The sequence below is a fragment of the Lathamus discolor genome, chromosome 3, assembly GCF_037157495.1.
Source record: "Lathamus discolor isolate bLatDis1 chromosome 3, bLatDis1.hap1, whole genome shotgun sequence".
Lineage (NCBI taxonomy): Eukaryota > Metazoa > Chordata > Aves > Psittaciformes > Psittacidae > Lathamus > Lathamus discolor.
In genome coordinates this window covers 1097997-1122651 of record NC_088886.1, presented here as the reverse complement: position 1 = coordinate 1122651, position 24655 = coordinate 1097997, and the positions used below count along the sequence as shown (strand labels likewise).

Below are 24655 nucleotides of genomic sequence, written 5' to 3'. Positions count from 1 at the left end.
CTCCCTTGCTTTCATGTGATTTCCTTGCACTGATGTAAATGTGGGCTAAAGACACATTAGGCTCTTTTTTCTTCTTTATTAACTATCTTGATTAATTTCCTAGGTACAAAAGGGTGTAACTATGTAATAATTAACCAGACTTGACTTGGTGGTCTCATTAAGGCGTTGAGCAGAGCTGTGGGAGACTGAAACACAATGTTCCTGGTTGGTTGTGGCTAAACCCCACTAAGTCTCACTGCGCCCTGTATCCCCCATGGGACAGGGATGGAGAAGCTGGTGCTTCTCTTCAGCCTCCTTTATTTACCGATCATGTTACTTTTCCATGGTTTATTCATGGAAATTAAGGCATCTTTACCCATTAAAATGTATTTATTTTCTGAATCACTTACACAAATGTGTTCAGAAATTGTCAGCCCAAAGAGCAGAGAGCAGGATATTCAAAATGACAGCTCTGGGTCTTGCATAGAGAAAAACCTCACACACAGACCAAAAAAAGGGAGGGCACAAATAAAAGAGAGATGGATTTACAGAGCTTTTAAAGTAGGGTTTCACTGCAAATAATTCTGCAGTCAGGAGTTTGAACTTATTTGGGAGCTTACGATCAGACACGAGTCTTTATCCCTTTAATTCTGACACAAAGCACACCGCCCTGGCTTCTCCGGCTCTGCTGCTTCCAGCAGGAGAATGCCTTCTGACAGTGTTACTCCACAGAATAGAGCCTGTAGGGCAGAGCAGTTTTAAAGGGCTAAGATTGCTTTTAAATGCTCTTTTCCTCCTGTTATCTCATGTGCTGCTCTAGGTCTGCTGCTGATCATTTATTCACAATGTAAAAGGAAACCCAGCCCTTTGACGGAATGATTTTACTTTGGCAAAAAAACTGCTTTTCCCTTCATTTATTTCTCCCCAACAGCAGAAGTTGTTTCTACTCTTAAAATACAAAGCCATGAATGATATTAAAGGGAAACATAAAACTGCTTCCATAAAATGTTACTGTATCATCCTTACGAACCCTTTTCAGTGGGAAAGGGTATATAGGCTTATGACACCAATTAGCTCTTTGATGTCTCCTTTACTTTCAGATGGGTCAATCTCCGTCTCAAAGGACGCATAAATCTTGCATCCTTACCTCCTGAGTCCCAGCCCACGGAAGGTGAAGCTATGGCTTTGTGAGCACTGTAAGTACAAAGTGACCTGATTAGAAGCTCTGACATGCACAAGTCTCGTTCACTTCCCTATCCCACTGGATAGATGACGACTAGTAAGTCTCTATGCAGCTCTCTCTAAATCACTGTGCAAAACCCAACACTGAGTCAAGGTAGGATCCCACCCATATGGACTGAGTGATTGGCGCAACTTGCACCTGATCCACCAAGCATCCATTGCACAGCTCATACTTACACATATCTACAGTAATATCATAGTATCATAGAATGGTTTGTGTTGGAAGGGACCTGAAAGCTCCTCCAGCTCCAACCCCTGCCCCGGGCAGGGACCCCTTCCACTGGAGCAGCTTGCTCCAAGCCCCTGTGTCCAACCTGGCCTTGAGCACTGCCAGGGATGGGGCAGCCACAGCTTCTCTGGGCACCCTGTGCCAGCGCCTCAGCACCCTCACAGGGAAGAGCTTCTGCCTAAGAGCTCAGCTCAGTCTCCCCTCGGGCAGGTTCAAGCCATTCCCCTTGCCCTGTCCCTACAGTCCCTTGCCCAAAGTCCCTCTCCAGGTTTCCTGCAGCCCCTTTAGGCACTGGAGCTGCTCTAAGGTCCTCCAGAGTTGGTGGTCCTTCTCTGCCACTCAGAGGTTGCAGGACTGAGCTTTATAAGCACAGAGCTCAGAAGCTTTCCCCTCTTGCTCCCCCCTTCTCTTCCTACACAAAATATACCTGAAATAATATTGGAGTATCTGAATATGTGTATATATATATAATTGAAATAATAATTTGTATCATCACAGCTTCTTCATTGCAGCTTCCATTGCAGATGGGATGCAAACACTTCTGCAATCTCTGAACAACCCCCCCACAAACAGCAGCTTTCTGGGGCTTCCTGCAGCAGCTACCTCTGAGGAAGGCTGTAAAAATGACCAAGTGTGGAGTTTTGCTAACAAATATGGTAATATTCTTGATGGAACAAATCCCCTTCAGCTTGGCAGAGCCACAGTCTCACATTCTGATGAACCATCGGGTCCTAAAGGTCCAGTGATAGAGGATAAGTAGCTTAAGAAGTATTTCCTATGCATTATTTGTAAGGGCTTTTGGTATGCCATATGGATTAATAGAGATTGCCATTTCAATGCTTCTGGTTTATAATCGTGGCTTTATTACTCATAAAAATGCAAAAGAAAATGTTAATGATGATTACACCAAAGACTAATAAGTGAAAGCCTTGGGTTATACTTTGCATTTCTGAAGATATAAATGCAATCACTTAATAATTATGCATATTTTTAACTATTGGGTTATTATTTCTCTATGTGCTTGCAGTTAGCCCAATTAATTTTAAGCCCCTGTTTATGTTTCAGACGTGCAATTAATCTCTAATAATTTTTCTTAGCCCCTTGCACGAGGGCATTAACTATTCCAGAGACCATTGGAATGAAGAACTGTCCACCTTGGGACAGCACAATAAATATCATCTCCATGTGCTTAAACCAGACAAGGTTGTCTTGAAGTACTTACTACATTAAATTGTCTCATATCAATTTAGTTCTAAAAATGGACTGTTCTTATTAACAACATTGGGATCTCTGTGGTTTTTAGTGAGAAAACTAGCCTGGAATTTGAAAACTCTCTGGATTTTAATGCGAAAGCAGCTTGTTTTGTCCTCACTTTATTTTGGTTTTAATGAATTTATATTGAGTTTCTAGAATTAAAAAATTTCTATTTTTAATACAATTTCTATTTCTACGTTTGGAAAAGCGCTTTGTGGTTCTAGCTTTGCTTTTTTTAGGCTGATGAATTCATTCTTGGTTTTGTAATAGTCTTTGTAACGCCAGAGAAGAGGTGCTCAAATGAAATACTGCATCTTTTAAATGGCAACAGAAAACTTCATACCTAAAGCTTAATGGGTGGAGGACACATCCTGATGGGGTATGAAGCACCCCGGTGAATCCCTCCTTGAAGCTGAGCTGCTCTGGGAAGGGGATGAGCATCCCGGGAGCATGGCACTGCACCAACATTTCTCTGTCCATACCTTTCTCAATTGGGCCACCATGATGCTGGGGACCTCAGCCTCGGCTCCAAGATACCATTTAGATTAAGGGTAGGTGTTTGGGTTAGGGTTCAGAGAGCACAAATGCCATACAGTTTAGGGTTAGGGTTCAGAGAGCCACAAAGCCAACAGCTCCAGGGACACCCGGGTTCCAAAAGGGTACCAAGGGAATCACAGCACTGCACCGGCACTGTTCCTTCCACACCTTTCTCATCTAAGCCACCCGTGCTGCTGTAGCTGGGGACCTCAGCCTCAGCTCCAAGATGCCATTCATCAGCTTAGGGTTAGGGTTCAGAGAGCCACAACACCTGCAGCTCCAGGGACACCGGGGCTGCAAAACACACGCCAAGGATTAAGCATTTTTGTTCTTTCTCCCAAGCTGCCCTCAAGAAACCGCCTTGAAGAAACCCACAAAACAACTCATCCTCCTTCAGAGCTCTTATCAGAAAGCCAGAGGGGCTGTTGGGGTGCCAGCACCGCTCACGGCCCTGCCACCTGCCAGCAGTGCGTGACAGAGTGTGCCCCTGTGCCTGTCTCACTGCATCCATCAGTCAGCTTTGATTCAACACTTGTGTTACACGACCACCAAAGCACGGCTCGTGGCCCTGTTCCATCCCCTGGGACAGCCAGGTCCTGATCACGACCCTCCTGCCGTGTGCCGCGGCAGTGGCACTGCCTGTTTCTGACCACACCATGATATCCTGAGGGATGTGAGGGTGTTTCTGCAGATATTTGGTATCAATGTTAAAACGCAAATGTTGAAATGTAAACCTTTCACGAGCTCAGCACCTGATGAAGCACCTGCACATGGTGGCTAGGGCAAACACCAGCCAAAACAACCAAATCTGGTGCCATGCAGAAGACCTAAACCAACCCAACAGATACCAGCAGAGTACCGCTGCAGGGAACTGCACCACAACCATCATACTGGTGTTTTCCTCCTGTATTTCCACATCTTGTTCCATTGTCAGCAGAGCGGGAATGAGGATTTAAACCTGGTTTTCACAAGTTAGAGACCCTTCTGTCAGCTATCTACTTGGTCCAGAGCCAATGGCACAAGCAATGTCTTGTTTGTAAGGATACATGCAAACTACAAGTACAGTCTATGCCCACATACATCCAAGAAGAGAGAAGAGAAAGAAGGGAGGGAAAGGAGGGAAGGGAGAGAAGGGAGAGAAATGAGAGAAGGGAGAGAAGGGTGAGAAGGAAGAGAAGGGAGGGAAGGGAGAGAAGGGAGGGAAGGGAGAGAAGGGAAAGAAGGAAGGGAAGGGAGGGAAGGGAGAGAAGGGAGGAAACAGATGAAAGGGAGGAAAGGGAGGGAAGAAGTAAGACAGGAAAGGAAGGGAGGAAGGGAGACAGGGTGCCTTAAAGTATGCTTAAAAGCTGACATTTCCCATCTATAAACTGATTTTTTTTCTACTGCATCCCCAATAAGGATTTTCATCTGGTTTAAGCACATACCATGTACAGTTAAGTGCACCTGCTTCGTTTTAGGAGTGTGCTGAGTTTGCACAGAACAAGTGTAGGGACCGTCATCTGTCACATCGACATCCTGTATCTGCAGGCTGTATTCTCGTCTGTTTGCTGTGGCGATTGAAACCCGAGGATCTACTGACCACTTGTCACTTCCAGCAAAAATAATACTCGACCGGTTTAGCCAGGCACCTTTGGAAGCTCCATCCTCCAAGTAACACCTAGGGAAAAAGAGGAGACCATAAGCATGGAAAAGTGAGAGCTTCAAAACACCGTTAACTTGCTATTGATTTTTGGACTGAATGTTACAGTATGTTAGAGTTGAACCTCAGAACATGAACCATTTGTTAATTCACAAATCATCATAAAACCAGCAGCTGACTTTACAAACACACAATGAACACAGATCATAGAATCATAGAATGGTTTGGGTTGGAAAGGACCTCAAGATCATCCAGTTCCAACCCCCCTGCCATGGGCAGGGACACCTCACACTAAACCATCCCACACAAGGCTTCATCCAACCTGGCCTTGAACACTGCCAGGGATGGAGCACTCACAGCCTCCCTGGGCAACCCATTCCAGTGCCTCACCACCCTCACAGGAAAGAATTTCCTCCTTAGATCCAATTTAAACTTCCCCTGTTTAAGTTTTAACCTGTTACCCCTTGTCCTGTTACTTAGAGAGAAGGATGTCGTGTGGGACAGTGTCAAACGCTTTGCACAAGTCCAGGTAGATGACATCAACTGCTCTACCCCTGTCCATCAGTTCCGTAGCCCCATCATAGAAGGCCACCAAATTGGTCAGGCAGGATTTCCCCTTAGTGAAGCCATGCTGGCTGTCACCAAGCACCTTGTTGTTTCTCATGTGCCTTAGCATGCCATCCAGGAGAATGTGCTCCAAGATTTTGCCAGGCACAGAGATGAGACTGACTGGTCTGTAATTCCCCGGGTCTTCCATTTTCCCCTTCTTGAAAATGGGAGTTATATTTCCCTTTTTCCAGTCGTCGGGAACTTCGCCTGACTGCCATGATTTTTCAAATACGACGGCCAGTGGCTTAGCAACTTCATTTGCTAGCTCCTTCAGGATATCTTTTTCTGCTATGTTCTTCCTTTCTGGCTTTCCTGCTGTGAGTGTCAGTGCAGCAGCAGGTAGTGAGTCTCAGTGATTTCTAACCTAGCCACAATGACTCCATCAGAGCAGCCCCTTCTCCTCCACCTTCAACCCCTACTGATCAGGAGCAGGCACGTGTGCTGTGCAAAATTACTCTCCTTGCCTAAGGAACAGCAAACTTCAGCTTGCTTCGTTAAGGAACCAAGAGATTTTTTCTATCAAAAACTCTGGGGGGACCTGAGAGCAGCTCCAGTGCCTAAAGGGGCTGCAGGAAACCTGGAGAGGGGCTTGGGACAAGGGCCTGTAGGGCCAGGCCAAGGGGAATGGCTTGAACCTGCCCGAGGGGAGACTGAGCTGAGCTCTTAGGCAGAAGCTCTTCCCTGTGAGGGTGCTGAGGCGCTGGCACAGGGTGCCCAGAGAAGCTGTGGCTGCCCCATCCCTGGCAGTGCTCAAGGCCAGGTTGGACACAGGGGCTTGGAGCAAGCTGCTCCAGTGGAAGGGGTCCCTGCCCGGGGCAGGGGTTGGAGCTGGAGGAGCTTTAAGCTCCCTTCCAACACAAACCATTCCATGATTATAGGATTCTGTGAACTTAGAATCCAAAAGGATATATTTTCCTTTTCAAGGCATTATTAGATTTGTCATTGCTGATCATGTTCAAGACATCTTGTTTAAAGAAAACATACATTCAATTAGCATGGATTTCCCTGCTGACAGCAACAATGGAATACAAATCAGAGTTCTATTAAATATTTCTTAAAAGCTCCTTTGTATGGCAGTGACTCAGACAAATGTGATTTGTTTATTATGTCATACTTGAGCTTTTTCCCAATTATTATTAGAACAATAATGAATAACTGTGCTCTTTGGGGTATAATAGTCACCTTAACCGCAGCTCAATGAGCAACAACACCCCTACAATCGGCAGCAGATGTACTCCAGCCGGGTTCTTTTCCTTCTGAATTTCAGTTTAACAATATTCCCCCATAAACAAAGACTCTGTTTTTGCTAAAATGAGTAAAAAGTGCAGCTGGAGAATGAAAACATGTCTTTCTGAGGAGTTTGACAGCATTTCTACGCAATATCTCAGGGGGTTGAACATGGCACGGGAGATTGCTGAGGAATTGTGAGCTGAATGCACCTGCGTAGCCACTGGGAACAGGCTGAAACTAATCAGCTGAGAAATACAAAGAACAAGGTATATTGCAAAATCTCATTTGTAGTCCGTTTCACCATCTGCAGACTCAAAATCCAGCCCAAGTATTAAAGGTCAATGTTAATTGAAAATCCTTTCTGTGGATATGCTACCCAAAAAAAGCTGCCCAGGCAGAACAGAAGTAGAAGCTTCTCCTAAGGTAATTAGGCACTGCAATATGCTGCTGTTGTCAATAATTTGTGTTGCCTATTAGGAAACATTTGTAATTCCTTCCCTGAAATAGCTTTCCTTCTGAAGCTGCTCACTTGCACACTGGGACAAAGAGGGGTGCATGCGAAGCATGTGATTAAACGGCTCTGACAAGTCTGAAGAGCAGCTCAGCATCAAGCACAGCCACTAAAACCTTGTGGGAAAAGAGGCAAGAAGCTGGTGCATCATGATGGAGGTACTTCCTAGCACTGTCCAGCCAATGAGAAGGGAAGGAGATGGCTGTTGGGGTGGGATCCCTGTGGATCTGGTGGGAGAATGCAGTAGTCAGTGGGAACAGGGTGATGCCAGAGGATGCAGAGCTGCACCAGAGCCCTCAGACTAGTAGAGGCAAAGGAGCAGCCGCTCATCTACACACAGGCTGGTAGGATAGAAACAGCCCCAGGAGATACCCTCATTTTTAATGCAACCAATGGTTTTGGAGTAGCCATCAAACTTCTCTGTTGTCTGGAAAGAGGGAGTGACATTGGTGACAGGAGACAGAAAGGACAATGAGGAAGGACACTAAAGACCACTCCTCAATCCCGCAGGCATTTCAAGTGATCAGTTGATCATCAGAGACCATCAGTGTTCAACTAATGCTTAGACAATGCAGTCTATGCGTTGTCAATGCAAGCAAGCACAAGGCTGGCCTGGGGATGCTCAGCCAGAACAATGATTTCTCCGAGCATCCAGGAGAATGCATGAAACAGCAGCAAGTGAGGAAAGGAAATATAATGATGTGAAACCCAGTAAACACCAGCAGAGCACAGCACTGTGTGAAGTATGAGAATACAATGAGGATAAAATCACTGGAGATACTTCAAGTACCACTTTGCCACAAGAAAATGTCTTAAAAACAGGAGGACTGGACAAAGGAGATCATAGAATCACAGAATCCCAGGTTGGAACGGACCTCAAGGGTCATTTGGTCCAACCTGTCCAGCCGAATCCTTGCAGTGTCCAATGCTGGGGAATCACCACTTCCCTGGGGAGATTATTCCAATGGCTGATCGTTCTCAATGCTTAGACCTGAGTAGGAGAAAATGGTGACAGCGTGGGTAGAGAGCACAAGAAAACAGGGATGGGAGAAGTGTATCCAGCAGGAAGCAAGGAGAGTTCCTCTCAGTGGCTGAGAAGTTAAGGGATAAAAGGACAGAGAGAACATGCAGAAGAAACTATTTCCATGAGCTGATGAATAAGACTGAACCTGTCTGCAGCGAGGTTAAGGACATTTTACTGTGGCTCAAAACCTGCGCACTGTACTCCAGTTTTCCATTAAGGTGACATCCAGCATGTGGGAACAGGCAGAGCAGCAAAGAAGGCACAGGCAGAGAAAACCCTGGATGGACTCAGGTCTAAGAGCAGGAACCTGCAATTGCAGGAGCATGTGTGGGGTTTTTAACCAACCTGAAAGTGGTGTTGTGTGACAGGGAAAGAATAAATGTATTATCTACATTTAAGGAAACATGGAGAGTGAATCAGGTAGATTTCAGGCTAACCACTATGCCAACCACAATAGAATTCAGGGCTTTAAAACAACTTTCAGAGTGGAAGGAATATAATACAAAGTGCAACAGACTAATGGGACATTTTATTTCATAAAGAGGTTTTTTACATGAAGGAAATCCAACAGAAGAGGCAAATGCAATAGATCTCATCTCTTTGATAAAACATTAAAATAGCACAATTATGGAAACTGTTAGGTGGGAGAAAATGGGGATTTCGTAGCTGAAGCATATGGCAGTATTGTTTAAGGGGGAAAATGACATTCCCTTTAGGAATAAGAATCTAGAAGCATCAGGCTGACATTCTTCAGAAATGGAACATGAAAATAACCATTCATTTAATTAATGATCTCAATGTGAAATCTGAAAGGTTCTGAAGGAAGCTGTATAGAATACAGGATAAAAAATCACAGTTTATATAGCAGAGAATTGGGATGTCATGGGGAAGCATCTCTTTGAGGATGGAGAGCGCAGCAGATGTCTGTGAATCCCTGCAGGAGGAGTTTTGTAGGGTCTGGTCCCATTTAGAGAAGGAAGGAGCCACTTACAAAGTCTTACAAACATTTCCCAATTGATTCTAATGAACAGAAGACTGGGGAGAAGCCAAGATTCACTGTCATTTTTCCACAATGGATTTCTTTTCTACTGGTATTTCTAGAGCAGCTGGATGCAGTCAGTTAGAAATGAGGTTCTGTGAAGGAAGCCTGCAGTTTCAATGGCCATTTACCAGCTTGCATTACTGTGTCCTGGGCTGCACCCCCAGAGCGTGAGCATCAGCTCAGGGAGGGGATCCTGCCCCTCTGCTGTGCTCTGGGGAGACCCCCCCTGCAGCCCTGCTCCAGCTCTGGGGCAGCAGCACAAGAGGGACGTGGAGCTGCTGGAGCGAGGGCAGAGGAGGCCATGGAGCTGGGGCAGCCTGGAGAAGAGAAGGCTCCTGAAGGGGAGACCTGAGAGCAGCTCCAGTGCCTGAAGGGGCTGCAGGGAACCTGGAGAGCATCTTCTCCCCTCTTCTTCCAGCTTCCCCCAGCTTTATATGCTGAGCATGATATATGGTGTAGGATACGCAGTCGGGGTCAGCTGTTCCAGCCATATTCCTCCACAGCTCTTTGTGCACTCCCAGCCTACTCACTGGTGGGGTGGGGTGAGGAGCAGAAAAGTCCTTGACCCTGCTGAAGCACAGCTCACCGGTGACAAAAACATCCCTGTGTTATCAACACTGTTCATAGCACAAACCCAAAACACAGCCCAACACCAGCTCCTGTGAAGAAAACTGACTCTATCCCAGCAAAAACCAGCACAGCCCCAAAGGTTCCCAGAAACTCTCAGTTCATTGAATGGTAGAATCAACTGGGTTCGCAAAGGCCTTTAAGATCATCAAGTGCAACCATTAAACACAGCCTCTTTGATGTCAACTCTTTCCTGCTGAGCAATGGTGAGATACAGCACAGCAGAAAGGAATGGGAGACTCTCACCCTTTCGTTGATATACAAAGGTATCTGCTCCAAATAATGTTCTACAACAAATAAGACGTTTGGTTTATTTATTTGTAGGCACATGGTTATCACGGGTAAGATGAAAACCTGCTAAAACCAACTCTCTTCTCTACCCCACTAATCAGCAAAAGCTCTGCAGTATTCAACTGCCCTGAAAATACACAGGCCAAGGACTGAAAAGGGAGCAATGTTCAGCTGTTGAGAAACATTGTCAAGTTTGGTGAAACCGGCATTTAAAAGGGAACTAGGCAGAAACATTCCAGTCTTGTTCAGACCCTGCTGAAGCATGCTGAGTCGTGGAAGCACACTGGTTTCTGTCTAAAAGTTTTATCCCAAAGAAGGTTCTTTGCAAACAGATTAAACAGCTTAACTCGGACAGGCTCCTTCACTAGCCCAACGCACTCTTCTGTCTACGTTGAAAGCCCAGCAAGCACCCTAACCCTGCGGGAGTGAACTGATAGGGAAATGTGGCAGGATTTGTCTGAGATCTCGTGCATAAGATCTGAGTTAAACAGCAGCCACCAAGCTGTGTTTTCCTGCTACACGTGCGAGATGCAGGGGATAAAGTGCGTATTTACTCCACGGAAGAAGCAATCAAACGGTTCATCTCAGAAATGGTTTCTAATCTAACAGATTTAATCCCTCTCTGTTTGCAAATCGCTTCTCATTTCTGAAAACGTGGTTAAAACTCTTCTGCAGCAACTCGGACTGCACATTCATCTTGCATGTGTCCCTGGCAGGGGGAGGCAATGCTTCCGCACTGCCGTTACTGCAGGGGAACAGAAATAAGGACAAGCAGGGACTTGGTTTCATCTCTCCAGGTTCCCTGCAGCCCCTTTAGGCACTGGAGCTGCTCTCAGGTCTCCCCTTCAGGAGCCTTCTCTTCTCCAGGCTACCCCAGCCCAGCTCTCTCAGCCTGGCTCCAGAGCAGAGCTGCTCCAGCCCTCGCAGCATCCCCATGGCCTCCTCTGCCCTCGCTCCAACAGAGCAGGTTTGAGCAGAGTTTTGATTTCATGTGGTCCTGTGAGGAGCTGGACGCCTGCCACTGCCCTGCCCTCAGGACGAGTCAGCCTCAAGATGGGAGCCAAACCCTTCTCCAGCTTCTCCTAGGTTTAAGCTCCATCGATACATTGAATAACACCAGATCAATGCACAGTTCTGGATGAGAACACACAAATTCCCATTGGGACCCCAGCGCTGAAAGTGCACGGTGGTTCCTGGCAGAGGGCAGCTCTGACGCTGCCCACAGGAGCTCTGGTCCATCACTGCCCACCACCAGCAGAGAATCCAAGGCAAAGCATGCTGATGTTCAATAGAGCCCAACAAGAAAACTTTTCCTGCATAATGATGGGTAATGAGTTATTGAACAGATGGCAACCAGAAGAAACTTCAGACATTCATGCCCTTCCCTCTCTTCCCCCTTTACTCTTTCCTTATATTATGTTAACTTTAAAACATTTTGCACAGCACAGAAGCATTTTCTGCAATGTAATGTTTCAAATCTATGCATAGGACCAATTATTTTTAGAGGTGAATAATAATACTGTAGCACAGTGAAAGAAATAACCATCATTAAACAAAAGCAACTTTTGCTCTTTCTACCTTTACATTGCTTGGAAAGGTATTGATTTAACTATAGCTGAACTCAGAAGATAATTCTTCTATTTTTAAACTTGGGAGATTGGAAAAAAAGAACAATTTATTTTTAACTGATGATTGTAATCAGAAATTCTCTACTCAACATGCATAAAAAATAGATTTTAATGTTGAGTGTCGTGTATGGCTGAAGGTGTTTTATTATTTTTCCAATCATTATTAATGGGGATGATCGTCTGCAATTTGCGAGCATGGAAAAATATCCTCTCATCCAGCTTCCTGAAAGTTTTTAATCCTCTTTTGGATTCCTCCCACTTCCCTGCCTCTCCAGTCTATTATTTCCCCATAATTAAAACACAGACCTATTAATCTTTGTAAAAAACAGTTCTTGGTTGCTTAATTAAAGCTGCACACGGGCTCTTTCTAGACGCGCCATCGCAGTGCAGCAGGGTGGGAGCGCCCACCTGGCTGCCCTTGGAGCAAACTCTGTGGGATTCACACAGAGCTTCCCCGCAGCCCATGTAGCACTGGGATGTGCTGACATTGCCTGTCCCCAGCAGCATCCCAGTCCCTCTCTGGGGTTAAGCCGAATAGTACTGGACAGTCATTAAAGGGAAAATAGTCCTCATTCAAGTAGAACCAGCAGCTATCGTTACCCACACTTCTGGAGCAGCCACTTACTTGTCCCAGGTTGTGAAGCTGAAAGGAGAAATGAGTTTAAAACTGTCCTGTAAATCTGTAGGCAAATCCAGCACACGCACAACCCTTTACACCCAGTCAGCCCCATGGGCCTCCATCTAGTCTCAACCGTGTCTGCTCTGGTCCCTCTCCAGATTGGATGATGACGGTGAGGAGCACAGGGAAAAGGCCAAGCTGGTTGGGAAATGCCCCAGGGGTCTGGCTCACAGCACAGCTCTGACTTAGAGCAGACACCAAGTGACACATTGTGAGATGCTTCCTCCATAAAATACATCCCCAGAATGGCAAGACACATACCCCAGGTGAGAAAATGATTCATCTCTGTGTAGGCTGGCTCCCCAAAACCTAGTAATCCCATTGAAGTTCAGGTTAAAAGTTCTATCTCGTTTAGAGAAAGTCCTGAAATCCTTTCCTTTCACTGAAAACCTGGAAGAATTTGACTTGTCTGCTTCTGTATGGCTGGTGCTTTGGGATGCTGGAGGAGCTCCCTTTAACGCCCACAAGGGATGACAGCAGCTCCCTTCCATCACCTGCAGTGGGCGAGCGTTCACCAAAGCAGATGTGAAACACTTAGCAGAGTTGGATTTGCTTACTACAGCATCTTTTTTTTCCCCACTGAAGTTGGTTTTGGCATTGAGTTATAACCACCTGCCTCAGAACACAGAAAAACACTGCAAAAAGCCACAGTGCTGCCAAAATGTTTCTGCTTTAGAGGTGATTGGCTTTCAGCTAAGCAGCAAGGGGGGAGAAACGCAAGGGGCAGGGATGAGCATAGAAAAACACCCAGAAAATCAGAACATAGGATGGTAAATCCGAGCTCCAGAAGCAGCAAATCACACTGGAAACATGCTAAGAACTTTTGCAAAGCCCTTTTACCGATGACCTGATAAATGTCTTCTTGGGTTCTCCATGAACTCTGATGAATAACTTCCAGGTTTTCTACACTAAGGAAATTCTCCAAACAATAAAAATAACTCAGGTGCAATTACAGGTGATCATTTTATGATCAAACTCACTTTTCTCATGTCTGCTATAGCTCAAAGCTGTATGGAATTCTCAGAAACATGGAACTCTCATGAAAGCCTGTGCAGCTACTCATTATAATCACAGCTTTTCTCTATTTTACTAACAGAAGAGTCTCAGGCCATAGGGGAGCTGCTGACCAGGCTGGTACACACCAAGCTGTGGTTATCTCTGTGCCCAAAGCTCCAATCCCCACAGCTGATCCCATCAGCATCTGTGCCCACACAAGCTCAGCACACACGGGGTGCAAAGTAAAGATGCTGCTGCCCCAATTTCACAGTTTTCCCATGGAATTCACCCATTCCAGGCCTGGAACAGTGAACACAAGGAGCAGGAGGTCGCTGGGGAGATTTGGCCAGTGCTCAGCTGCAACCTCATATCTCTGAGGTGTAGCAAGCCTTAAATACTGCGGAGGAATTGCACCCAGGAAGCAAGGCATACAGGGTACTACCAACGAGACAGACTTCTTTCTTGTTAGATAGCCATAGCAAGAAAGATTGAACAGAGTTTAAAAGACAATCTTAGGAAGACATTTCCTTTCCCTCCCTGCAGAGGTAACACTATTTATTTGTGGAACATGCAAATGTTCCTTTTTCCTGCAGAGGGAGACTGTTCTGCCGTGAATGGGACAGGAATGTGCACAGATGGGTTCTGGAACGGCTGATGAACAGAGTTAATGTAAAACAGGGGAGACAAGCAGTAGGTTCAAAGCAGAGTTTAAAATCAGAGCCCCACAGCCCTGTCTGGAGCAGCCAAACCTGGCTGACAATAAGATACCAGCTTTGCTTTGCCTGGCACCTTCACTGTATGCCGAAGCCCTTAGATCTGCCTTTAAGAATGCTCTGTGATTCCTGCCCCACAGTGGCACCCAGCAGGCACACGGTGAGGTTCCTTTATATGAACATGCATGTCCCCAACGCCCGGCACTGAGCCACCTGCGTACTCCTGCTCACAGCAAAGAGCATCACAGGATCACAGCCTGGTTTGGGTTGGAAGGGCACCTACAGCAAGCAGCAGACTGGGCTGACAGTGAAGGAGCCAAGGATGCTGCAGCATCCCCTCCCCTTCAGGGCTGAACAGACCAGGCATACCTGAGACATCTTACCCGCTGCTTGCCGTCAAATTATTCATTAAGCACCATATCAACACTCTAACTCATCATTACCTCCTCTAAATAAAGATGTTCTTCCAAGCCTACTCCCCCCCATCTCCCGTGATTCTCAGTAGTCCATCACCTCGCTTCCTAAAAGAGCGGCTCAGAACTGGAGATCTGCAAACTAAGGGAGAAACCAAGATAATTCCTTCAATATTTGCTGACCCGTGGACTTTTCCAAGAGGAGCAGAGAGCAGTGGTTGCTCTCCCGCTGGCAGAGTGCCTGAAATGAGCAGGGATATGCGCTACCTGAACGTTCACGAGTAGTTCTCATAACTAACCTCCCTGCTCTGCTCCTGTGCCATGTCCACAGTATGCACGTGTAGTTTATTAACCAGGGGAACTGGGCAGATTTTCTTATAGCTCACCATGGTGAAGGTGCAAGGTAGCTGCCAGCCTGTGGATGGACCAAAGACAGGGCAGGGAGAGAAAGCAGGACAGGACAGGGAAAGAGGGAAAGAAGACTATATCTTCATCATGCATCACCAGCTCCGGGATATTATAAACTCATTTGCATTGAGGTGCTTCAAGGTATTGCAGGATATTTGTCTGTGCGAAAACATGGACCGATCCCTAAATCGGAAACACTTTTAATGGAAAATCATAAATCATGGAATGGTTTGTGTTGGAAGAGACCTTAAAGCTCCTCCAGCTCCAGCCCCTGCCACGGGCAGGGACCCCTTCCACTGGAGCAGCTTGCTCCAAGCCCCTGTGTCCAACCTGGCCTTGAGCACTGCCAGGGATGGGGCAGCCACAGCTTCTCTGGGCACCCTGTGCCAGCGTCTCAGCACCAACCAGTAGAATATTAATAATTAATAGCAAAAGTGTTTACTTGCCTACTTCTACATGATTTTAAATGCCATTTGCTCTACAGGTGATGTTACCTCAGCTTTAATCTGTATGGGTTTCAACCTCAGTACCTATTATTCCATCCCAGCCAGGTGAATCATGATTTTCACAGGGGCTTCCTGGCCTCTAACACTCATCACAGCCACCAGCCACGACCATAATGTGCATTTCCCTCCTGCCACAAAGTGGCTTTTTTTGATGGCCAGGACAGAGGAACTGTCAGTATCACAAGTTACAAATTACCCTGATGTGTTTATTTATACAAAGGTATTTCCACCCCTTTCACACATCTATTTCATATGAAAGCAAATGAAACATTATAGTGTAAAGCTAAGAATTATTAGTTATTAATTATTTCATGAAGCACATTATTTTCTCTTTGAAGGCTCAGAAAGCACATCACACAATATTATTGGTTCCGATAGTCCTGGCTTTATTCTCAGTAGCTCCCAGCTTAATCCTGTTATTTTAAATATTAAAAAGGGGCTGGCGGCTCCATTTGATCTTTATTAATTCCTACAGATTTATGATATAGAGAAGCTGCCTTCCGGATATTATAAAGAAGAAATTTTCCTTGTAGAAAAGCAAGGAAACAATTCACTGCATGGTTTTGTCTTTATTATTTCGCACTTTCCTTAAAGGGAAGTGTCTCCAAAGGGAGAGGGGTCTTTGAAAATTCAAGAGCCAATGGTTTATGTTATGGGAATAGATAAATCACCTCTTTCTTCTGGTGGTGAAGCCAACCCAGATGGCAATTTCACCCCCCCCCCCACCCCGCTTTTTTGCCACACAACACAGAAACACAAATTAAAGGAATAAAAAGCAACATAAGCTCTGAGACCACGGCAAAGCAAAGGATGATGCCCACAGAATGAGGAAACATCAGGTCCAGCAACATCCCGTGTCACTTTGCAAATATTAAATATCACAGCATGCTATTGAAGGAGTCGAGCATCCAGAAATACAGAAGTGAATGAAACCAGCCATGATTTAATTAACTGCATTTATTTCAGTATCAGAACAGTCACTTTAGTCTTTGTTTTTCATGCTAAAATGAAACAAAGGTTCCTTCACTGACGCAATAAGCTCTGACAAAAAAATGAGGGCTTACAACAGGAGGCTATTACGGTAACGTGCACTCAGGGTAAAATAACGAGGGTTGGATGGCTCTTAAACTCAATATCCCCATAAATGCAGTAATTTGGTAATGAACAGAGCATCATGCTGATGCGGGGCTGCAGTGTGCTATAGGATAGAGGAGAGGCTCATGGGGACCCGGCATTGCGTACGCACGGGGGAGAATGCTCAGGGAGAACCTGCATTGGCTCCTGATGCTGGGAAATGCCTGATGCCTGCCTGAAGAATCAATGCAAGGCTGAGGTCCTCGCTACCTGCTCTGTTTGAAATGCATCACAGTGGGAAAATAACGTCTCCAGGCAAAGTAAGGTGTGGGTGCTGCTGCTCTGCAGCGCAGCAGGGAGAACCTCCCCTCTCCATCCTCCCCAGGCACAGACATGGGCTGCAGCTGCCTGGCTCCAGGATTTCTTCAGAGACCCATGGAATGGTTTGGGTTGAAGGGAGCTTAAAGCCCATCCAGCTCCAACCCCTGCCACGGGCAGGGACCCCTTCCACTGGAGCAGCTTGCTCCAAGCCCCTGTGTCCAACCTGGCCTTGAGCACTGCCAGGGATGGGGCAGCCACAGCTTCTCTGGGCACCCTGTGCCAGTGCCTCAGCACCCTCACAGGGAAGAGCTTCTGCCTAAGAGCTCATCTCAGTCTCCCCTCTGGCATCTTAAAGCCGTTCCCCTTGTACCATATTTCAGGATTTATGCATCATGTTCTTCCTGAATAGGCTTAATGAAAAAAACATCCTTTTCCAAGCAAAAAAGAGTTGGATTTTAGGATTTTTTACAATTGCATCTAGACCATGAGTAGGTGGGAGATAACTGTGTGCTGTGTCACGTCCCTTATTGGATCAGTATTGACCTGGTTCTCTTCTCCGAGAAGGTAATGCCAACCCTGCCACGCAATTCTCTCCAGGATGGTTTAAGTAAAATAATAGAGTTAATGACAGAATTTAAGCTACCTAGAGAGGTATAATTCATCATGGAGTGTTTCATGCCATTATCTTAAAAACATACAGTGTAGTAATCACTTCAAGTAGTGATAACACATAATTGTATGCTTCTCAGAAATTATAGGTGAATGGGAGTTGCAGCTAATGAGTGCCAAATAGCAGCTCAGGAACTGCAGTGATTACAGAAGATGTGGTGATGAATGCATTTATTATTGGGGTATTACAAAGCTTTTTATAGCCGAGATGGCAAGCTTATAAATAAATAACCAGCCACAACAGAACCTGCAGTCGAACCAAGACAACTAAGTTATTAGCCTGCAGTTCAACCAACATCTTTACAGCATGGTGAAAACAAACCAAAGCAACCCACAGAAAACAAAACAAAGCAAACCAAAGAAAACAACCCAGAGACAAGGAAAGCCCCACGCAAGCGTCTGCAGCTGTGGGCACAGATGTTTCACCACCACTTGCACAAGATGCGCTGTTGAAATATTCCCAACAGGAAACCAAACTTTTGCGTTGTTCCGTATGGAAAAGCATCAAGCACACAGGAAATAATGAAAAGCAGCAATGCCCCTTCAGGGTGTAAAGAAGGTGCTGCCCAGTATCAAAAGGCACTGCTGGGATCAGTCCTGGCAGCTTTGCCTGCCTTTGTTGTAAAACCCTGCAGCACCCCATTCAAATGCTGGTCTGAATCTCCTTCCTCTGCAGCATTCACCATCAGAAAGTGCCCCCAACGGAAAATAGCACTATGCTTTATGGGCTCTCCTTCTTCTCCAGGGCAGGAGGACCAAAAGCAGATGCATGAGGGTATCACTGGTGGAGCTCCATGAGCCCCATTTTGGGGCTTATCTCCCCGCATTGTCACCCAGCACAAACCAGCACGCACTGAGGATGGGGACACGCATGGGAAAAGACCAAACCTGCACTTGGCTGGTGAGAATGAGCTTTTTCATTGATTACAGCAGAGGCCAAGTGGGTCCAGCCTCCCATTCCCTGTGGAGAAGTATTTCATGAGCACCAGCTCAAATACTCCTGCCAGAGCGGCTGCTGCTGAGTGCCCCGCACGTTCCACTTGCTGTTGTCTTGATTTGCTTTTGTTTGCACACTAAAGACAGGAGTAACCGCGAGCACTTCAGAGAGGGAAAAACACGTGAAACAGCTAGCAGAAAACAAGTGAAAATCAAACAGAAATGACTGTGGGGCTTGAGAGCACAAAGCAAATGCTCATGGGCTGAGCTGCAGCACAGGCTGCACCCTGTGCATCCATCCCCCTGTACGTCCCATGCAACCGCTGCACCTCCTGCATCACATGAACCCCCTCTGTCCCCAGGTCGGTCATGTCCAGGAGGTTGCTCAGCCCCACCAATGCCACTAAGGGCTCTGCACATTCCAGTGTCCCTGCCTTGCTCAGCAGACTGGAGCAGCAGGTTAATGTTTCTGTGTTTGGGAGGATCCAAGTACTCCCTCGCCTCGTGAAATGAAGCAAATTTGTTAAAACTTATTAAAAAGAATCCAAAAAGAAATGGCATCCTGTGCTGTATTTTGGCATTGTTACAGATAACACATTCCCCTGCAGCAGCAATTCCTCTGCAGCCTGGCAGTGTGCTGTGTGTGACTAGCCACCGCTGCCTCTGTCACCACAATGAGACTAAGCCAAAAGGCAGAACAAGACAAGCACCCCATTTCTCTGATGTTTCTCACATTCCCTTAGACTCAGGTTTAGTTCCTACTTCAGTGCCTGAATGATCTATGGGTGAGGTCTTTGCTCCGTGTCAGGCAGAGCAGAGATTACACAGAGGTGCACAGCATTCCGGGTCAGTATATAACACATTTGGGAACATGTAGCTGGCAGACAAAGCAATTTCAACAGCTCCGTTTTTGTGACAATATTGGAGAAGTCATCTTCACCTTTCTGCGGAGCGAAAGGAACATTTAAAAGTATCAAAGGCCTTCAGGAAATAGAATTCCCCACCCAAACTAATAACGAAATAATCCATATGACTTCTACTAGGGCTGAAGAAGCTGCGGCTGCCCCATCCCTGGCAGTGCTCAAGGCCAGGTTGGACACAGGGGCTTGGAGCAAGCTGCTCCAGTGGAAGGGGTCCCTGCCCGTGGCAGGGGTTGGAGCTGGAGGAGCTTTAAGGTCCCTTCTAACCCAAACCATCCTGTGATACTGTAATTTCATCTGCGCTTATCTCCTGGAACGTTTTGTTTGCTGAAATACCAGTTTGGAATATTAGTAATAAAATAAAATGTTAAGAAAGGCAAAAGTAATTGTGCTGCATTCCTTCTCCGCAATGGATCTTTCAGGAGATACCAGAACAACCTCTTTATTTAAGAGCAAGGAAAGGTCATAGATGGAGCCACGCTGGCTGATGTAAATGCAGGGACTTGGCACACAGGTATCTCGGGCTGCAGTTGCCTTTTGGATGAACCTCACAGCTGCTTGCTCCATGGTACCACTACTAATACATTACCAATAACATTATGAAACACCTAGCTGGGGGGAGATCTCGGCATGGTGCAACCACACCTGAGAAGGGACACAGGGGAGTGACCCCTTCCTTCCCCTGCCACGGCTCTTTCTTGTGCTGTTTACACAAGGCTGATGCTGCAAGAGGAGGAGCTTGGGATAGGAACTCACAGCTCAGGACATGCTTTTGCTGATGCTGGATCTTCTTTACGCTCGAATGGGATGTAAAATGCACCCAGTTCCCACCGGAGCTTTCCAAAGACAAGATCTGCACGTCAGGACTGAAAGGTCAAGGGGCTGCTCCTGCAGTATGAGGTACTGCCTTGTGGGCTTGGAGCAAGCTGCTCCAGTGGAAGGGGTCCCTGCCCATGGCAGGGGTTGGGGCTGGATGAGCTTTAAGGTCCCTTCCAACCCAAACCAGGCTGGGATTCTGTGATTCCATGAAAATGAGAACTGGCCTAGGGGTGTCTTCTAACCTGGGCCAAGTTTAGGACATGAACGGGTTGTTACAAGTCTGAGAGGATGCATTAAGCGCGCTATGCATCTTCAAATGTCGCGCCTCAACTCGTGATTTTTTGTCCTCGCCCTGTTAACAGGGTGAGCGGTTTTTGGTGCCCCTCAGAAGCCTATTCTCATTTCTCGTGCTGTGTTTCCACTTGACTCACTCGTCGTGAAAAGAAATTTTACTGGAGGAATTCAGCTTTTAGAGCAGGCAGCCAAGGAAGCCCATTACTGAGCGAACCACCATCTCCACTCAGCTGGTGTTCTTTATCTTCTCCCAGCAGCCACTCACACGCTCTCCTCTGTAATCCAGCCTGAAGAACATGGCCCACGACCCTTATGGGGTTACTGCAGGATAAGCACAGCTATTGATTCGGATGTGCTGGTTTTTCACACTATCTCCCACTGCATTGTAGAGCCGGTCCTAGAGCATGTCCACTGAAGGTGCATGGAGCCAGGTTTCTGTCTGCTCCTAATTGCTGCTGTGGATCCTTATTTATAACATGGAAACAATGGAGTGGAAACTACCTTGCATTTGACTGGCTTTGAGGGAAGAGGCATAAACCCCAACTGCTCTATGTCTGCATGCTCCCATGATCTGCTCCATCAGAGACCTGTACCTGGTACATGCAGTAAATAACATTGCTGTGCTGACTGCATTCAAATCCTATCTTTGAAATGGTGATGTCATTTATAGCAAATGGTTTTAACGGATGTGAATGGCGATTACTTTTAAATGTGTACTCATTCCCCTAGACTGCGCTAAAGCAAAACCCTGACAAGGTCTAGAGCAGGCAGAATGGCAACAGCACTGACCAGAGCTGCCACACGTGGCAAAACCAGACCTGCATTGCACTTCTGCTGAAAGGGAGATAACACAAGTTGGAGTCTTTGTTCCAGTCTTCCAAGGGGCCTAGCTGGCTTCAGCATGGATGGGATTTCACCCCACACCTACACACCATTGGCCACAGGGAGAGTGAAACCCATCACCTGAACCCTGCACTGCCTGATGCCTCCATGCAGATGCAGGTCCTCAAACTGATGACTCTCCTGCACCATAGCTCTGAACAGGTTTAAGTACTGATGATGTAAGTCATCCCATAGAGGTACAGAACAGCGTGGCTTGAAGGAAGCCTTGAAGGATCACTCAGTCCAACCTTCTGTGGGAAAGGGAGAGACGAGAAGTTCTACTTTTCATTTCAGAGAAGTTAAATGAAATAGATTAATTAATTTCAGAGAAATATTTAATAAGTCAATATCTAATATATACCAATCTATAGCTAATATAGCAATAGCTAACTTCGGAGACATCAAATGTACCTTTATCAGCTGCAGAAAAAAGGCATTTCTCAGCACAATTTGTTTCCTGAAGAAGTGATAGCACACACAGAGGAAGGATGAACAACCTGTCCAAACAAGCATTCACTGGCTACCTACTCACAGCTATATTTATAATTACTGGGAAATCCACTTATACCATCTGAATCTCTGCAGAGATAACCTGAGCTTGTGCAACTGCTCTAAGGCAAAGCCTGAGCCAGCCTGATAACCCGTGTGTAGCAAGGAACGGTTCTTGAGGAGTTTCCTTTAGCACATCACCTGTAAACAGGCATTTTAATAGTAACAATTCCTTTTTTTATTTTCCCTTTATGGTTTTCCTTTGAACAAAACTCCCCAGCCTGCTAATTCATCATCAGAACATGTTGCCTGCTCATTTCATTTGTAAAAGAGGTGGAAAAAGAGAACCACACCATTTGAAAGTTAACAAATTCACATCAGCGCAAAGAGACTTTCACAAACGTATCTGTTATTGATGACCTCTCTATGAGGTATATCAGGATGCTGAGTGTATTAACAGGTAAGAAAATCACACTGGAAAACATGGAACACACACTAAAATTCCTATTTAGATAGAAGACCTGCAAGCTTTTTAGCCATATCAGTATGCACGTGTCTGTAAAATGATAACTAATTCAATAACTGTGTCACTGTGAGTTCTGTAGGTACATCACTGTGTAACCATCATAGAATCTCAGACTGGTTTTGGGTGGAAGGCACCTTAAAGCTCATCCAGTACCATCCACTTGCCAGAGCAGGGACACCTTCCACTAGAGCTGCTTGCTCAATCATTATGTAGAAATATAATCATGTAACAGAAACAATCATCATACAGAAACATGGATGGTTGCTATGCCTTTTCAGAAGGGTGGTTAAATGAAGGCTAAAATCAATTACAGCCAAAGCACAAGCATTAAAGAGCAATATATTGTGAAAGATGGGAAGGCAGTCACTGTGGGATAACGCAAGCAGTGACTGATGGGGTAAATGAGCTGTCCCCAGGCTGTGCTGTTGGGCTGTCCATCCTTCCATCCCTCTCCAGCACCAGCCTCAGTCCTTTTCTGCCTGCTCCAACTAGGGATTAATGCTGTGCTTCACCCGAAACATGGCCCTGGTTAGCTCAGGATCATGTTGCCTGGAGCTGGGTTTACAGTCCGCAAGGGAACAGCCAGCAGAATGGGGTCAGGGGGCAATGAGAGGCTGCTTGTAATGAGGATTTCATGTCTGTACAGCCTGGTGTCCTCTAACCCCTACCCTGGTCTGCTCTTGCTGGCCTTGAGCATCTTAGGTGAGAAAAGGGAATACTGCTCTGAAAAGAGCTATGCAGCAATGTTATCCTGCTTAAAAATTCATCCCACGCATACACACTGATGGAGGGGAGACTGAGATTCAATATGAGGCAGAAGCTCTTCCCTGTGAGGGTGCTGAGGCGCTGGCACAGGGTGCCCAGAGAAGCTGTGGCTGCCCCATCCCTGGCAGTGCTCAAGGCCAGGTTGGACACAGGGGCTTGGAGCAAGCTGCTCCAGTGGAAGGGGTCCCTGCCCGTGGCAGGGGTTGGAGCTGGAGGAGCTTTAAGGTCCCTTCCAGCCCAAGTGGGTCTGGTTCCGTGATATGAAACACATCTATTATAAGCGTTTATTAAAATTACTAGCAAAAATAAGTTTCCTTCTCCAATTCCCTAAGCCAGGCAATAGCAGATCAGCCAGCCCAGCTCTGCTACGTCCTGGGCATGAGCAGAAGTGTTTGCTGAATGCTGGGGGTTATAACCCTGCAGAGAGCATGAAACACAGCAGTCTTTTTTTTACTATTATTAAATGTAACTGGAACGAACAGAGCTGGGCTCTCGGAGGGAAGCTGAATTCAGAGCGCTGGCAAAGAGAAGGAATCAAACAAACCAACCCCAAACCTGGCCACGTTTGGGGCAGAAATAATTGAAACCAGAGGTGGAACCTCACCATGCCATGTGCAGAGTGACTTCATTAAAAACAGCTACATTGAGCAGGATTACTGATCCGCCTTCCCTGCTCCCTCCCAGACAAGTGCCTTACATGCTGCTTCCCAGAGAGCTTACAGAGGATTCAGCCTCTTGCTTGCTTTGAGCCATTGTTAGATTCCTGGGTTTCCTGGGTTTTTTTTGCTCTTTCATTAACAGATAGGACACAAATCCTGGGGCACAGACCTGCTCAGGAGGGGTCATCCCCAGGTACACAGAGACATGGAAGAGGCACCAACATTAATTACTCCCCCATCACAACTCATCCTCCAGCAGACTTGCATCAGCTGACAGCATTCCTTTGACAAGCACTGAACAGGAACAAAGGCTTTACACTATTCTAAGCAATATATTATAAGCAAACATATTTTTATACAAGAACTAGGGTCAAAGACCTTACTTTAGAAGTGGAATAAAAACAGCAAGGAGAAAAAACAGATCCCTACAGGCAATAACACATCTACCGATGGACTGTTAGTGCCATCAGCGCTGCTGCTGAGAGCACTAGAAATCAATACATGTTCTTAAGCAACTATTCCAAGAGCAGGTGGAATATAGTCAGTCCAGAGGCTGAGCTGGGGTGGTTGAGAAACATTTGCTCTACACTTCCCCAGCACTTAAAAAAAGCCAAACATTTGAGCTGCACCATAAATAGCATGAATCAGAATGAGGTTATTAATCTTTGAGAGCCGCGTACAACTGAGATTAATCAGCTTGTCTGTCATAAGCAGTATCTGCAGCTCCAGAATGAAAAACCTTTC

The 24655-nt window shown here is 46.1% G+C and overlaps 1 protein-coding gene across 3 annotated transcripts in view; it reads right to left on the bottom strand.

Annotated features, from left to right (window-relative positions):
- The window catches only part of NEGR1 (neuronal growth regulator 1), a 271823-nt gene that overhangs the window by 143797 nt on the left and 103371 nt on the right, over positions 1-24655 (bottom strand). For all 3 annotated transcript variants that reach the window (XM_065673034.1, XM_065673032.1, XM_065673033.1), the window contains exon 2: positions 4666-4898. In XM_065673034.1, the coding sequence (XP_065529106.1) occupies positions 4666-4898 (233 nt within the window). The remainder of the gene's footprint in view (positions 1-4665; positions 4899-24655) is intronic.